The sequence below is a fragment of the Populus trichocarpa genome, chromosome 5 (assembly GCF_000002775.5).
Source record: "Populus trichocarpa isolate Nisqually-1 chromosome 5, P.trichocarpa_v4.1, whole genome shotgun sequence".
Classification (NCBI taxonomy): domain Eukaryota; kingdom Viridiplantae; phylum Streptophyta; class Magnoliopsida; order Malpighiales; family Salicaceae; genus Populus; species Populus trichocarpa.
In genome coordinates, this window is record NC_037289.2 from 19,427,455 (window position 1) to 19,443,936 (window position 16,482).

The following is a 16,482-nucleotide window of genomic DNA, read 5'->3' on the forward strand; positions in this document are numbered from 1 at the left end:
TTTAAAGCCATTGTTGAAAATTATTTCAAGCATAAAATCATCACCTTCTATTCCGATAATGGAGGTGAATTTACAGCTCTCAAAGATTTTTTTCAAATACATGGCATTTCTCATCATACTTCCCCACCACACACACCTGAACATAATGGCATCTCTGAACTCAAACATCGACACATAGTGGAAACTAGTATTTCACTTCTCACTCATGCCTCATTACCTCAAAAATTTTGATCATTTGCGTTTTCCACTACCATTTATTTAATTAATCGGATGCCTTCACGGTCATTACAATATTTTTCTCCATTTGAACTTATCTTTAAAAAAATCTCCTAACTATGCTAAACTGCGCATTTTTGGGTGCTTGTGTTATCCATGGCTACGTCCATATTCGGCTCATAAACTAGATGTCCGGTCCAAACCGTGCATATTTTTTGGTTACTCCTTATCTCAAAGTGCTTACATCTATTTTGATCCCCTGTCCTCCAAATTGTTTTTCTTCCCATCGTGTTTAGTTTGATGAGTCCACTTTTCCATATCCTAATTTACTACAATCACAGGCTGAATCAAATTATTCCTCTCTACCAACATGGATACCTCCTATTCTTTCTATCGTGACACCTATCCTTATGCCTCCCGCATTCACGCCACCTGCAATTCCACCTTCTGCAGCTCCATTACAACAGCCAACAGCAACCCTCCTACCATGCAACCCACACAACCTTCCTCTGTACTGCCCGTCTCACCATCCCCTCTAAACACTCACCCACCCCCTGCTCCACCTGTTGCACCTTCTCATTCCATGACCACCAGATCAAAGAACAATATTCACAAACCTATCCGCAAACTCACCTTTCATACTCATCTTCCCTCAACTGATATTTGGGAGCCCACATCTGTTACCAATGCTTTAAAGGAACCCATATGGCATCATGCCATGCAGGATGAGTTTAATGCTCTCATCCAAAATGAAACTTGGGATTTGGTTTCTTCTCAATGTGCCTCTAACTTAGTCGGTTGTAAATGGATTTTCAGGGTGAAGCGCAATTCTAATGGCAGTGTTTCTCGTTATAAAGCACGCTTGGTGGCAAAAGACTTTCACCAGCGACCAGGGCTTGACTTTACCGAGACCTTTAGTCCGGTTGTCAAGCCAGCCACAGTTCGTCTTGTTCTGTCCATTGCAGTCAGTAATGGGTGGAGGCTGCGACAATTGGATGTCAACAATGCTTTTCTACAGGGACATCTGCAGGAAGACGTCTACATGGTTCAGCCGCCTGCCTTTGTAGACAAAGAATGACCACATTTCGTCTGCAAGTTGTGTAAAGCCATTTATGGGCTAAAGCAGGCACCACGAGCATGGTACCATGAACTTCGCTCCTTTCTGATTGATAACAACTTCACAAATTCAGTAAATGATACGTCTTTGTTCATTCTTAAACATCATGGACATCTTCTATATTTATTGGTATATATGGATGACATTATCATCACCGGTGATGATGAGCATGCAGTTGACCTCCTTGTTCAAAACTTAGCCAAGCGGTTCTCACTAAAGGATCTAGGGTCTCTGATTTACTTCCTTGGTATGGAAATTCAATCACATCCTCACAGGTTGGTACTTTCTCAGCACAAATATATTCAGGATCTCCTGCATTGTACCAACATGAGCAACTCACGGCCTATGGCTACTCCATTGCCACCAGGTCCTCCTCCCACTCTTGCAATGGGTGAGTTACTCCCTAATCCATCTGCATATCATGCCACTGTTGGAAGTCTTCAATATATGTCACTTACCCGACCAGATTTATCTTTCGCTGTGAACAAATTGTCCTAGTTCATGCACAAGTCGACTGAAGAACATTGGAAACTTGTCAAACGCATATTGCGTTATCTCTCAGGCACCAGTAATGTAGGTCTTCTTATGCATCATCAATCACCTGCACACTTGCATGCTTTTTTAGATGCAGATTGGGGGGGAAACAAGGATGACTTCTCATCCACTGGTGCCTACATTTTATACCTAGGTCGGAATCCTGTCTTATGGTCATCCAAGAAACAACAAACCATTGCTCGATCATCAACGGAGGCTGAATATCGTTATGTAGCTGACACAACCTCAGAAATCAGCTGGGTATGTTCGTTATTGAATGAACTTCAATATTCGGTTAATCAAGTTCCTGTTATTTATTGTGATAATATTGGTGCAACACAACTAAGTTCAAATCCAGTTTTTCATTCAAGGATGAAACATGTCTCCATTGATTTCCATTTTATCCACGAAAGAGTTCAGTCTGGAGCTCCTCGGGTTTGTCATGTCTCCTTTGATGACCAACTCGCTGATGCATTGACAAAATCACTTCCCCGTTATCGGTTTGAACTACTCAAGGACAAGATTGGACTTCCTCAAGGCCGTCCATCTTGAGGAGGGATGTCAGCCAGCAACATTCACAGTGCTGGTCTTCAGGAATATTGATGTTGTATAGTTAGGATTATGTGCTGGTCTTCAGGAATACTTATGTTGTTAGGACTCTACAGTTTGAATTTGAATTAATCCTCTGTCATCAGGTTGTTAGGAGAGCTTATCATGCGTTCTTGTTGCACTCTCCATGGCTGTATATAAATCATCATTGAATTAATAAAGATTAAGATTCCAAGGCATTCCAGCGTCTTATAATACCAGCATAAAAAAATGGCAGATTTCCGTGAAAAGTGAGTTTGAACTCAGTGCTTTGGGCATTGATATGGCTGCATCCTTTGCAGGCTGCAGAAAAAACTAACAATATTTTGAATTCCTGTAATTATCTACTATTACAGTTAAAAAGAAGATAGGCTTTCGGGGTGCATGTTACCATGAGATCTTTCAAGCTCTTGAAAGTTGTAAGATGCTTCATCCAGTGAACTCCACATCGGAAAACTTGTTTTATGGGAATGAAATATGAAGCTGCCTGTTAGGGAAAGACAACAAATCTATGAGAACAAGAGAATGCATCCATCGGATTTTTATTATTATTATTATTTTTGCGTGTGTGATCTTTTTCAGTTTCTTTGGAATGAACATAGTTTATACGAAATATTCTAGCATAGAGGTCCTGAACGCAAATGAAAAGGAATTCTGCAAGGGCAATGATATCTAAGCATAGATAATACTACCGGAAGTTATCTTCCATGTTAGGTGAATAAAGGCTTCGTCCACAAAATCGGCACTGGCAGTTTTTCTCATGTCTTTGGTTTCGGATAAAAGGGTGATGTAACAGTTGTGCAGCTGTGGTTCGTACAGATGGATCCCTTTGCAGGCATAGTTTTACAAAACTCTGTGCATTTTCTCATCGGTAACTGGGGATTTTGGGATAATCTTTGTTGTTTGAAATCTTACATATTGCAGTTACCTAATGAAGAACGAGAATATAATAAGATTGGGTCCTAAACTCTTGGCTCAAGGGTAGGGTGAAGTGATGCAGGCAGAAGTTAAATACGGTAATAAGTAAAAAAAAAAACATAAAAATTTTAATTAGATAAAAGGGTTATAGATGTGAACCTAAGTTTGCGGTTTTTTATTTTTTTTAGAATAACAATCTTCTAGTCCCCTCTCTATAGAAGGTTTACATAACCTTAAATAGGTTAGAAACTCTACCTCAACTAGGAAAAAAAATAAAAATCTAAAATTACAAAGAAAAGAAGCATGAAATCCAAAATTAACAAGGAAAAAAAAACTATCAAAATCAAGGCCCCGAGATGAGAATTTTAAAATCTAAAGATTCAACAGTTGGAATAACGATTCCATAACTACTCTAAGAAAAGCAGCTTCTAGAAACTTATGTAAAAAATTTAGCGCGATCCAACGGTTGAATCAAAAGTTATGGTCATTTTGAGTTGTTATTTCTGATTTGGCACAACCAAACCTCTTAAGCCTAAATCTGTCTTACTAGTCCATAAATACATTTAATAGACCCTTCATGTAATATGTCTAGAACAGATCTTCATCTAGTTGTGACAAACAAAACCTTAAATAGGTCAGAAACCCTATCTTAACTAGGAAACAAAATAAAAATTCAAAATTACAAAGGAAAGAAGCATGAAATCCAAAATTAACAAGAAGAATAAAAAAACTACCAAAATCAAGGCCCCGAAATGAGATTTTTAAAATCTAAAGATCTGATAGTCGAAATAACGATTCCATAACTACTCTAAGAAAAACAGCCTCCAGAAACTCATGTAAAAATTTGAGTACGATCCAACGGTCGGATCAAAAGTTATGGTCATTGGCACAACCACACCTCTTAAGCCTAAATCTGTCCTCCTAGTCCATAAATACATTTGATAGGCCCTTCACGTAATCTGTCTAGAACAGATCATCATCTAGTTGTGGCTGATAAAACTTTAAATAGGTCAGAAACTCTACCTAAACTAGGAAACAAAATAAAAATCCAAAATTACAAATGAAAGAAGTATGAAATCCGAAATTAACAAGGAAAATCACAAAAACTGCCAAAATCAGGGCCTTGAGATGAGATTTTTAAAATTTAAAGATATGACAATTGAAATAACGATTCCATAAATACTCCAAGGAAAAAAACCTCCAGAAACTCATGTAAAAATTTGAACACGATCCAACTGTTGGATCAAAAGTTATGGTCATTTTGAGCCATTATTCTGATTTAGCACAACTAACATAAATTTGTTCTATTAATTCATAAATACATTTGATAAGTTCTCTATAATCTATTTGGAATAGATTCTTATCTAATTGTGTCAGACTCACAGTAACTACTCCGTCACTTGTTATAAGAAACACTAGTCACTTGTTATCATAAACACAACCCCATCAAGAAGTACTGGACTTGTATACAGTATCATACCCCCTCGTACCGGGTCCATGGAGGTTTAGAAGTTGCTATCTCAAGAACTGTGCAGCCTAAGCTCGAGGTAATGGAACCTTCTGCTCTCATGTTAACAATCTCTGTAGGAGGCTGTGTTGCATCTGCACCACTTATAGTATCACTAGCTCGCTACAACTTTTGTTGCTGACAGCCTAACACCCTTTATATTCTTGCAATAGAGTAGTCAAACATCACCAAGCTTTTCTTTCTTCATAAATCAAAATCGGAGCTTTACTCCGGGAAATAATTCATGTCGCAAAATTGACACATCAAAAAGAGGAGCGCGTTTCTTTTAATTATTTGAGACAACCTTTTGAGTTTTCATTGTGATACAAATTTGTTTTTTAGAAGAAAATTAATAAATATATGGATAGGCAAGACTCAATCCAGATAATTCATAATTTTAAATTTTAACATAAACATGATACTTATCAAAATAAGTTTTTTCTTATTTTATGAATACACTTTAAAAGAGAAATTTGTTTTTGAAAATCTTCAATTATCTTACAACTAGATCATTTATTATGCTATGTTGTTGGTTAGATCAATTTTAAAAAAAAATATTTAAATGTTGCTGGCGTGTTTTCAAAAAGAAAAAAATTAAATTATATACGAATTAACCCAATATAACCTAGTTGAGTAGGCAAATTCAAAAACAACTTGAACAACCATAAAAAAAAAAAAAAAAAAACATAGTTTGACTAAAAAACTTCAAGATGATAACATATTAGATCGATTTAAATCAATTCCAATCAACATGTAAAATTTATAATTCAGTTTATGAGATTGTGATAATCACGTAAAAAAAATCAAAAAACATAGTTTGATTAAAAAACTTCAAAGTAATAACATATTGGATCGATTTAGATCAATCCAAATCAACATGTAAAATTTATAATTCAGTTCATGAGATTGTGATAATCACATAAAAAATTAAAAAAAAATATTAAACTCAATTCTCAGTCAATTCAATATTTTCACTGCCTCTCAAAATTAAATAAAATCTCAACCGATTAACGTGTCTTTTTAAGCTGATAATTTTGACATTAACACAAACTTCCAATGAAATTGAAAAGAGATGCCAACTATATATATGAATACATATAAACTCAAATATGAAAGATCCAATTGTCTTTTTGAAAATCAAAGAGCTCAGCGATTGAATCCTTGAACTACAGACCTCTAAAAACGTATTAAGAAGATTAATCCTTGATGTTAATGTTTAGTCCCATCTCTCAAGGTAGCAGAAGCATTATCTCGCTTTGTGGTTTGGTAATTTTAGGTCGAAAATGGTTTTGGGTTTTTAATAATAAGGAATAGTCATGTCATTTTTAGAACTTGTTTATATAAACAATGATCCTGAGCTTGTATAGGCAGGCAATGAGGATTCTCTATAATGTTTCTCGTAGATATTGGATCTTTTAGATTTTTCCCTTGTGAGTACGCTTGATAAAAATGTCATCCACATGAACACCAAACCTCTTACCACCTCACGATTTTGTCAGTTTATCTATCCTCGCTGAAAAGTTAGAGATCAGAAATTAAAGGGAAATGAAAGAGTTAAAAATTGAAAATAAAATAAAGATCTTGTAAGAACTCTTGCCCGAGAGACCAAAGCCACTACTTCTTTTTCATGATCCTCTCGTAACTCCATAACTTGAAATATATCATCACCCCAGAGTGAGAGAAGGAAGGAATGGCTATGAAGAATTGTTTCCAAGTTAGTTCAGTGAGTACTACCACCAGAGCTGGTGTTTGCCATCCATTTGCTCCTGTGGAAAAGCTTCAATTGCCAACCTGTAAAGGACCCAACACATCCAATTTATCGTTGTCTTCACCTTCTTCATCCTTTCCTCGCTCACTGAGAAGCAGATGCCAAAAATCCCGCGTTGTCTGCAAAGCTCGTGAAGCTGTAGATGCAGGTTTGCCAAATTCTATCTTAATATCTTTTTATGCATCTCTTGTTTGCTAGAACATCATGGAGAGAACTATACTTGGAGCGATATTTGCTAATCCTTTTTTAGCAACTGTGTCGCCTGCTTATTGAAGGAAGTGAACAAAAATTGAGTTAAAATTAGATTGTCCTTGGCCGTGAATCTCCTTATGCAATTGCTAGTGACAGTGTTTCATGGAAGGGTATAATCTTCAATAAATCCAACAGAATTCTCTCTATTTTTTCACGAGGATGAATATTCTTGAAATTTGATCCATGCAAATGTTTGAAATGTGCAGTTCAAGTAGCGACAGATGCAAGCTGGGATACTGTGATTGGAAGCGACACCCCTGTTCTTGTGGAGTTTTGGGCACCATGGTGCGGACCTTGTAAGATGATAGCACCGGTAGTCGAGGAGTTGGCAAAAGAATATGCAGGAAAGATAGCTTGTTACAAAGTCAACACTGATGACTGCCCTAATATTGCCACAAAGTATGGAATAAGAAGCATTCCGACAGTGCTGTTTTTCAAGAAAGGAGAGAAGAAAGAAAGTGTTATTGGAGCAGTGCCCAAGACCACCTTGTCTAATTCCATAGACAAGTATATAGATGCTTGAAAACAACAAACTATGTGGAGCTATGATGGAGCTACTAGTGCATAGCAATTCAAACTTTCTTGCATGGCGTAAATGTAACTATGAACTCAGTTCTTGTTCAAATTGATAATGCAATGTGCATCACTCTTTCTTCACCTTATGAATTCTCTTCCCTTCATCTGTAACTGTACAGAAACCCATTTAAGCGTATCATGCAGCGCATTGAAAGGTCCATTATTTAATTTGCAAATCATCTGGATTGCACTATGTTCTTCATTTTGATTTGCCACAGCTCCTGATCGTGCTTTTAAGTGAAATGTCACCGTTATCGTAATTCGATTAATCAATGCTAGGCAAGATACTAGAAAAAAGAGTTGCCAGTTGGCAAGATCTGATGACAGACAAGACCGAACACTTGACTAGCTTCCCTGCCTCGCCGCTTGTTTTCAGCCAAGCGGTTTTAAGGCATCACTAGCAAGCCCCCATTATTTGCAACTCCTCGTGCTTCGCCATTCTAGAGATTTTACAACCCGGGAAAACAAAATTCGTTGGCTCAAAATTGAGCTGGTGAAAACTCTTTGTAGCTATAATTAATCCATCACTACTTGACATTATTTCATGAATTATGACTGGAAAATGAGCAGGATACACATGGAAAGAGCTCAACCAAAAAGCTATTCCTTCCCTGAATCCTCATTCCACGACTGTTAGAAATGAGGCTGTATAGAATCATAATTAGGAAAACAATTAAAGTTAATGAGGCAACTCGAAGAGGATTTAATATTTCATTGATAAAACACTATGCTATATGTTTTACTTTTCCTCGAAAATTTAGTACAAAGTGGGAAGCAAGCCCTCAAGCCATTCCTTCGTGTAATGCCATCTTTTATGAAATTCTGCCCACACTCGTGCTGCACAAGCAGCTGTTGAGACATCAGTATAATTAACAGAACCTTCAAGGGGATGGTTTCCAATCAAACTGAAGATTACTAAACCCATTAACTGCTCCTAGCCCACTAGGCAGCTGGTTCCCCAAATCATGTTGATGATTCATGCTCTGGTCTCGTACCATCGATGGCATACCCATCCGACCATTCATTATAGAGTTATTACCCATTGCAGCTCTGATTCCATTGACCACTGTAGACTGCACAAGTCCACCCATGGTGCCATATCCAGCACCCCCTATTCCAGAACTATTGACTGTCCCATTTCCCACCAGGCCATTTCCTCCATTGAGAACCGTATTGTTGCCTGTTGACAAAATCCCATTAACATTTTTCACGTCATTCACCAAAGAACCAACCCCAACCATTCCACCATTTCCATTAAGTTGGTTGGACAACATGATGTCATGTAAGATTTTCTGGACAGAGCTTTGAGAATCACCATGGTCAGCCTCACCAGAAAGAGCTGGCTGTTGCAAGGGAATGTTTGCTGGTGAATTTGTGGAACTAATATGATTGGAAGTTGTCAAGGCACTATGAGATGTTTGTGGAGGATTATTTGATGATGAGGGTGTTGGTGACTGGAAAGGAGAAGGATTAGGTTGTGCCTGTGGAATCGTACCAGAGGAACCAGGAGATGGAATCTGAACAGAGTTTCCTCCATAGGGACTGCTTGCATTATTCATAGAATTTTGGTGTCTTGAATTCATTGAATTTTGGTGGAGAAGCCCCACAATAGTGCTGGCAGACGTGGTTGTAGATGCTGTGGTGAGTGAGTTATTTACACTAGCCATACCATTGCTAGCAGTGATTTGCATTGGGACTTGGGCTGAACTTCGATCACTATTTGAGTTCTTGGGTATTGTTTGCAGTTGCTGCTGTTGCTGCTGCTGTCCCTCAGGCTGTGGAGCTTGACTATGGAACCCAGATGAAGAACCTGTCCTCCGAGGGAACTTGGCCAAACTCTCTGAAACAAAATAAGTAAATAAATAATTCAGTGCCCAACATGACAACATAGGACAAGTATGGTATGATGGTGATAAGTATGATTATCATAGCAACAGCACCATTGGCATGAATTTTTGCAGGAAACATTCACGGGAACACCTTCAAAAAATCACCAACATAAAAGTAAAAATAATAAAATAATAGCCCAAGTAAGAACTCGTCAAACATACCCATTGGTCCAGTTCCTGTTTCTCGGCTATAATCAATCAAGTCTTTCATACTATTTACCACTTCTGATATCTGCAATGATATGGCAATGATATGGAAGAAATTATTATGAGAGAAAAAAATCAATCAGACAGCAGATAAATTCAGCAACCTCATTAAACATCCTTGAAATCACCATTATCCATTTGACATTCTTACAGTTAAAAATCTTTTCAGTGCCATATCCAGACTTCAAGGAATCATAGGTAAATGTTGACAAAATAATTAAGATCATTTTCAGCTGTTTGTGACAGATTTGTTAAAGCATGGGATAAGCAGGTAGAAGCCATCCAACTTCAACCAGCATTCATTACATTATCAAAAATTTACAACCCCAGATCATTGCAAAAGTTGTTTGTTGCAATAAAACCAGTAGTTCAGACCTAAAGATATTTCCAAGCCACAATTTCAAACAACCATGGTAGATAAGGAAATTTATAATTACAGTGGCAAATCAATGCCACAGTATATTATAGAGATATTAATTAATCTATAGTGAATAGAGGATATTAATTACTATAATGAATAGAGGATGAGGCAATACAATGTAAGCTGGGGTAAAAAGAAAACGTATTTGCATAGAGGCTAGCTAGAAGCATACAGAAATCATGATATTCCAGTACAAAATCAGCTCTTAAATTGTTGTATCTAATGGAATTTAGTAAAGTAAAATGAAAGTTGTTGAAAAAGTAAAGCAACTGCCAAATCTTGTAGGAAAGTGTGCCATCCATGTTCATCATGTAATATGTCCTCAAGTACAATCATACCAAATATAACAGACAAATTAACACTTGAAAGATCTAGTTGAGAAAGTTGAGCAAAGATTCACGAGCAACCATATTATGGAAGGCAATTCTGTCTAGGCATGACTACTTGGTACAAATTCAGTGCAATGAGCAAAAGGACAGCATAGGAGAGCACATATGCATCAAATACTGGGGGGGGAAATCCAAATCTAAACGGCAAATTAGAATGAAGAAGAAAATAAGAACACTTTCCTCTAGAAAAAAACAAAGTGAAAATGAACGAGTAAAGCTCAAATCGAAGACACTACAATATTTCAAACCAAAAGGTTCTCTTCAAAATTTTAAGTGACCCCAGACATAAATTCTGTCATGGAACTAATTATAGAAAATGCACGCTACTCGTGACATTTAACACTAAGCAACCACCAAGGAAATTCATGAGCTGCAATGACCCTAAAAGAATTTAGGAAATCACCTGAAGGCACCGTACATATCTCTTAGTATATCCTAGATCGTTTACTAATGGCACTTCCAAGGCTTTTGCCAGTTGTCGAGCTGATGCAACAAACCTAAAGAAGGATAACTCATCAATTAACAAATAGAAGGCATGGACAGCACCATACATGTATTACAAAAAATGACATTGCCCATTGCTTTCATGTATAACAGTTCATAAATGAATGGATGCAGAACTCATAAAAACACAAATTCCAGCAGATGTAGAGAAAATAAGTCTACAAACTATGAAACAAATGGTCAACCACAAAGGATGAATGGGAAGGTGCATAATTTTTATCACTTTGTGATAAATGTAAATTTTATCCCTTACATGTCATAAATCTAAGTAAATGCAAATTCAATCAAGACATAACTAGAACATCCCTCCAACCATCTCTTAAATCATCTAATGAAGAATAGAAAAACTATGTTTGAAATGTAGTAACTGATAGTCTAGTCTCATATCTCTCATGGACATCCTAAGCAAAGATGAGAAGAAACATTGTAACCAAATATTAATTTACATTTGTGTTCAATATCACAATCACACCATATAAATTCAGCTTGACAAAATGAATGAAAGATCGCTGTACATATCTAATGGAAATATTGAAAATCATTGAGCTTGATTGCCAGAGCAATGGTACTCAAATAATTGCAGCAGCTTTGTCACTATCGATACTGCATGCTCAACCAAAGGCTCATGGAATAAACACAATGTAGCGAGACAACTTACATGGTACAATTATTTTGCAACTCTGGGACAGATAAATTGGACGATGCAGTTTGAGTGGCAGCCTGATACTTTTGAGCTGCAGCACCAAGCTGACTTACCTGCAAAATGTAAGGAAAAACACTGAATACTTGATTTATATTTGTAAGTAGGAATCATCTTATAGCCCCTAGATACATATCACAGAAAAACCTGAATTCTTATCATTAACCACTTAACATAAGGGTTTGTTCAGTGATGAACTGAATATCGAGGTGAACTGGAAACTAAAGGTACTTTGGGCATTTCACAAAAATCAACAAGGCTATAAACCACATAGAAAATAACACATAATAAACACAACCACACAAGCAAAAAGTTTCCACAGGGCATTACTTAAAATCAATGTTTGTTCGTGATAAACTGGATATTTAAGGTGTTTTAGCCTTTTATGGAAATGAAAAGGGCCACGAACCAGACTTTGCTAACAGCATGTCCATATAGAATCAAGAAATATATAATCAAGCTACAACACAAGTATCACAAAATCAGCTACATCAAGGTCCAATTCAATTCATTTATCTGATCCTGATCCACTGACCATCTCTATGGAAGCACAAATCTTCCTAGTGCTGTGAGTTAAACAAGCATCAGTACATAAAGATGACATGACAAGTAAGAAGAAAGAATAAAAACTAAGTAATGGTGCTCTTTCATACCAAAACTGATTCTGAGCATTATTTCTAACAAGCTAACACCAAAAGCCACAAACAAATTCAATTAATTTCACTTCGAATGAACAACATACAAGGATTACACTGATCAATGTTATTCCACATGCATCAAGCATGTTGATTGAAAAAGATTGATTAAAATAGCAATTCTTAACCTACTTAACCCATCATCAAAATGAATAACTTGTGCACAAAAAGGTACATATATTACTGAATATTGAACATATCAGTGTCAATCAGCTAAAATAGTGTGGGTAAAAAACAGTTTCCAACAGGAATTAAAAGTAATAAAGAATCTCTCGCCTAATTAAGTGAAGTGAGGGTAACCTGTGGTATCAACAATCTTCGAGGTATAAGCTCTTCATGCCGTCGAGCACAAAACTCCCATGAGCATATCTGGCAAAAGAATGGAGGAACAGAAGACAGAAGAAATCAGCCAACACTTCCTGAAGAATTTAGAAGACAGAGGAATTCAGCTAACACTTCCTGAAGAATTTAGAAGCTTATAAAAGCGAAAGGGAATTTCTCCAAAGTTTAACCTTCAAATCTGGAGAGAAGACTATCCGTAGTTGACCATCACGAACAACGCGAAGTTGCTCAAAAACACTTTCCTGTATTGCTTTCGCATAATCCAGAACAATTTGACCGGATGAGTTTTGATATTCACGTGGCATATCAACATAAAGAAGTTCTTCCAAGGTACCACTTTCATATTTGATTTTGAAAAGCCTGGGAAGAACCTCAACAGTTGCCTCTGAAAGTACAGAAGATCAAAATCAGATATAACATGATCCAGGGGCAGTTTTACGAAGAGACAAACTCATTCAAACTAGCACTGTCGAACAGTCTTATCCATGGACAAAAACAACATGCAATAAATTACAAGGATTCTGAAAATCTAACATACCAAAACCCCGGCCTGGCTTGCGATTGCAAATCTCACAATGCCATACATCCTGCAACATTTGCACGAATCATTACAATTTGCATCCATAATTGGCTCTACAAGAAATTAAGCAAGTTTTATCAAAACTATATAACTAACTTCTCTAGCATAGCTACCACTAACATCATGGGAGCATCTTTCTTATTTTCTGGATTACATATAAGCATCCAAAAAGAACATTAAGAATATACTATGAACGTATAGATATTTGAAATGATATACCTAAGTGTCTATTTTCACCTAAGACACCAGTATAGAAGAACTTGATTGAATTTACTTCACAACAACAATTTTACAAAATCACCAAGTTTTCTCTAGCAGCAGACCTGAGGGAAAACACCAGCTGTTTGCCGGCCACTTCCATACATAGAAACACACCACTTCTTTTTTGCATGGGGAGCAAAGAACTCAGAAACAAATTTCCTCCAGAAATCAATGTTATTGTCCTGCATGAAAGGTAGGGAGCTATTACAAATAAATAAATAAAAAAGAAGCCAAAAGCAAACACTGAGAACAAAATCTTTTCAAGGAAGTCGTACTTCAGGTCTGCGCTGCTGTTGATGCATGTAATTTGTGAGACGACGGGCACACATCCCAGGTTCATATACTGATTTTACTGGAGATCTCAAAGGTAAGTTCTGTTGTTGAAATTGTTGTGGTAATTGAGGCCTTTGCTGAGGCATTGCCTTCAAAAGTTGCTGTTGCTGTTGCTGTTGCTGTTGCTGATGCATTTGCAGAATCCTTTGCTGATGCAAAAGATTTAGTTGTACAACAGCCTGCTGAGATGACTGCCTTGACATGTGAAGGAACTGCTGCTGATGCTGCTGCTGCTGTTGCTGCTGATGCTGCTGCTGCTGATGCTGCTGCTGCTGCTGCTGCTGATGCTGCTGCTGCTGCTGCTGCTGCTGATGCTGCTGCTGTTGTAAAAACAAAGATTGATCTGAATGTTGCGGTTCCAACTTTACCGTTGACAAATTTCGCATCGTCTGAATTTGCTGTGGCTCCAACTTGACTGGACCCAGATTTCTCAGTGGCTGCGGCTGCTGTGCTCCATGTTGATCATTTGTCACATGTGGCTCCATCTTAACAGGTCCAACACCAGCTAACCCTCCTCGTATTGATTGAAATTGATGTTGCTGCTGCACCTGCTGGGCGTTGTGAGAGCCAGAGAACTGTTGCATTGATTGCTGACCATGCTGGAAACTTTGTGCTTCAAGTTGTTGGGACTGTTGTTGATCGGGCAACAACTGGTTGCCGGAAGGATTTGAAAACTGTTGTCCCTGAACTTGACCTGAAGGTCCAGGATTAACCATATTTGACGGTACAAATGACGGTGGAGGAGCATTGAAACCCATTCCATTACCAACATTTGAAAGTGGATCAGACTCTGCCCCGGTATCAATATTTCCACGCTGACTGCTCCCAGGCCCAGGAAGTCCAGGATTTGGACCTCCGTTCCCAAAAGACTGGTTCAGGAGGGAGGGCACATTTCCAAGCATGCTCATGTTATTAAACTGAGTACGGGGGGACATTAGAGAAGGGAATGCTGTTTGGGAACTCAAAGGACCACCTTGAGCTCCCAACATCCCCGAATTTGATCTCAAAAGTGAAGGAGAAACAGACTGGGCACCCCCAATTGGAGTAGGCGGCCCCGAGGGCACCATCTTACCAAGAATCACAATAAAAAAAACACTATTTGGAGTACAAAACTATCTAAAACAACATAAATTGAATAGCCTAAAATTGCATAACAAAGCAAGATAAAGCACTCAGACAGCTGGACTTAGTCACCACTTGAACTCCACATCCAACACTGCAGACATCAACGTCCTCAGTATGTGCCAAATATGTTTCGTGCCTGAGCAAATGGTGCTGCGTTCTCTGAAACATGAGGCACACACCAAAGAAGACCAGAAGCAAAGAAGAATCTTCGATTCTGAACATTCTACAGCCGCGCTGTCTTGACACGACCAGCGATCTTTAAATGTTTCTCGCATGAATCTCTGTATGACATGAGCAGCTTCAGATCTATGTGAATCTATATAAAGCTAAATAATTCAAAAATAAAAAAATACCAATTTTTCGCTGCTAAATAAGTTTTTGAAGTAACTTTGTAGTGGAAGGATAACACATCTCAAAATCCCAACAAATTAGCTAACAAAGAACATGTCCCAAGTCAAATATATATATATATATATATATATATATATATATATATATCAAATTAAATAAAAATCATAAAATAAAACCTTATTCAACCTATCCAGAATCTCGAAATCCAAACAAAGACTTCAAGATTAAAACTTTTAAAGAAAAATTAAATAAATACTCAAAACAGAAACAAGTAGTTTAGAAAGGCTGAGAAATACACTAAAACAACTTTGTTGGAGCTTCAATAAACTAAAAAGAATACAAAACTAAATAAAGAATAATGGGTTTCCATGGAAATGACAAAAGTTGAAGAATTTGAGCTGAAAAAAACTTGAAATCAAAAACTTACCACAATACAATACTCAAGTTGATATCCTCCCAAGAAGATTTCTTTCAATGAAACTACAATCTCAACAAGAAAAAAAAAAAACACTTTTTACTGAATACAAAGAGGTGTTTTATTTGAGTTAAAACGCTCTCAAGACTCCAGGGTCTTGTTTTGTTTCACTCATCCTCTTCAAAAATCTAATCTTTCTCTGTTGTCTTTCCTTTTTTTAGTTCTCTGTAGATGTTTGTGTTGTTCTGTGTCCTTGTTTGTGTGTTGCTGAATCTAGAGAGAGAGAGGGGGAGATTATTTTTCAGAGAGAGAGAGTTGAGAGAGATTGTGTGTCTCCTTGCGGACGTCAAATTTGTATCCGATAGGATTTAATTTTTTTCTTCTTTCATTCTTTTTCTCTCTCTAGAAAATGAAGTCAAATGCTATTCTTTCTCTATTCCTTCATTCGCTTATGTGTTTTTTTATGTGGATGTTACATGTATGCTTTATATGCATGGTTTGTCATACTTATTATATGGGTCATTACATGACATAACATCATGCACTGGTTTGGGCCTGTTGCATCTCAGGACTCGAAAATGACATTGCATTTGTGGTTATTTACAGAGATATCCAGTTAGGGTTGGCGCTGTAATGAATTCTGTGTGAGCACCTGGACCGTTTCTGTCTGTTGACTGTTTTGCCATGTGTCCTATTTGTTTTTTTCTTTTTTACCTTATTTCTTAGGACGAGATCATCAAATTTTTTCATAGTTTTTAAACTTGATCCGGTGGCCGGCCCGGTCAAAAACCTGG

The 16,482-nt window shown here is 37.2% G+C and overlaps 2 protein-coding genes across 2 annotated transcripts; one reads left to right on the forward strand and one right to left on the reverse strand.

The window, feature by feature from the left end:
• Positions 1-6,403: 6,403 nt before the first annotated feature.
• On the forward strand, positions 6,404-7,557 carry LOC7469198 (thioredoxin M-type, chloroplastic). The gene is made up of 2 exons (XM_002306640.4): positions 6,404-6,796; positions 7,107-7,557. Exons 1-2 carry the CDS (start codon positions 6,571-6,573, stop codon positions 7,421-7,423), a joined length of 543 nt encoding a protein of 180 aa, XP_002306676.1. The 5' UTR covers positions 6,404-6,570; the 3' UTR covers positions 7,424-7,557.
• A 526-nt stretch (positions 7,558-8,083) lies between these two features.
• LOC18099613 (transcriptional corepressor SEUSS) lies at positions 8,084-16,078 on the reverse strand. Its single transcript, XM_024600402.2, has 10 exons — positions 15,701-16,078; positions 13,740-15,203; positions 13,527-13,646; positions 13,162-13,210; positions 12,794-13,008; positions 12,582-12,650; positions 11,545-11,642; positions 10,786-10,879; positions 9,528-9,597; positions 8,084-9,316 (listed from the first exon to the last, which is right to left on the reverse strand). Exons 2-10 carry the CDS (start codon positions 14,862-14,864, stop codon positions 8,358-8,360), a joined length of 2,799 nt encoding a protein of 932 aa, XP_024456170.2. The 5' UTR covers positions 14,865-15,203; positions 15,701-16,078; the 3' UTR covers positions 8,084-8,357.
• Positions 16,079-16,482: the final 404 nt, after the last annotated feature.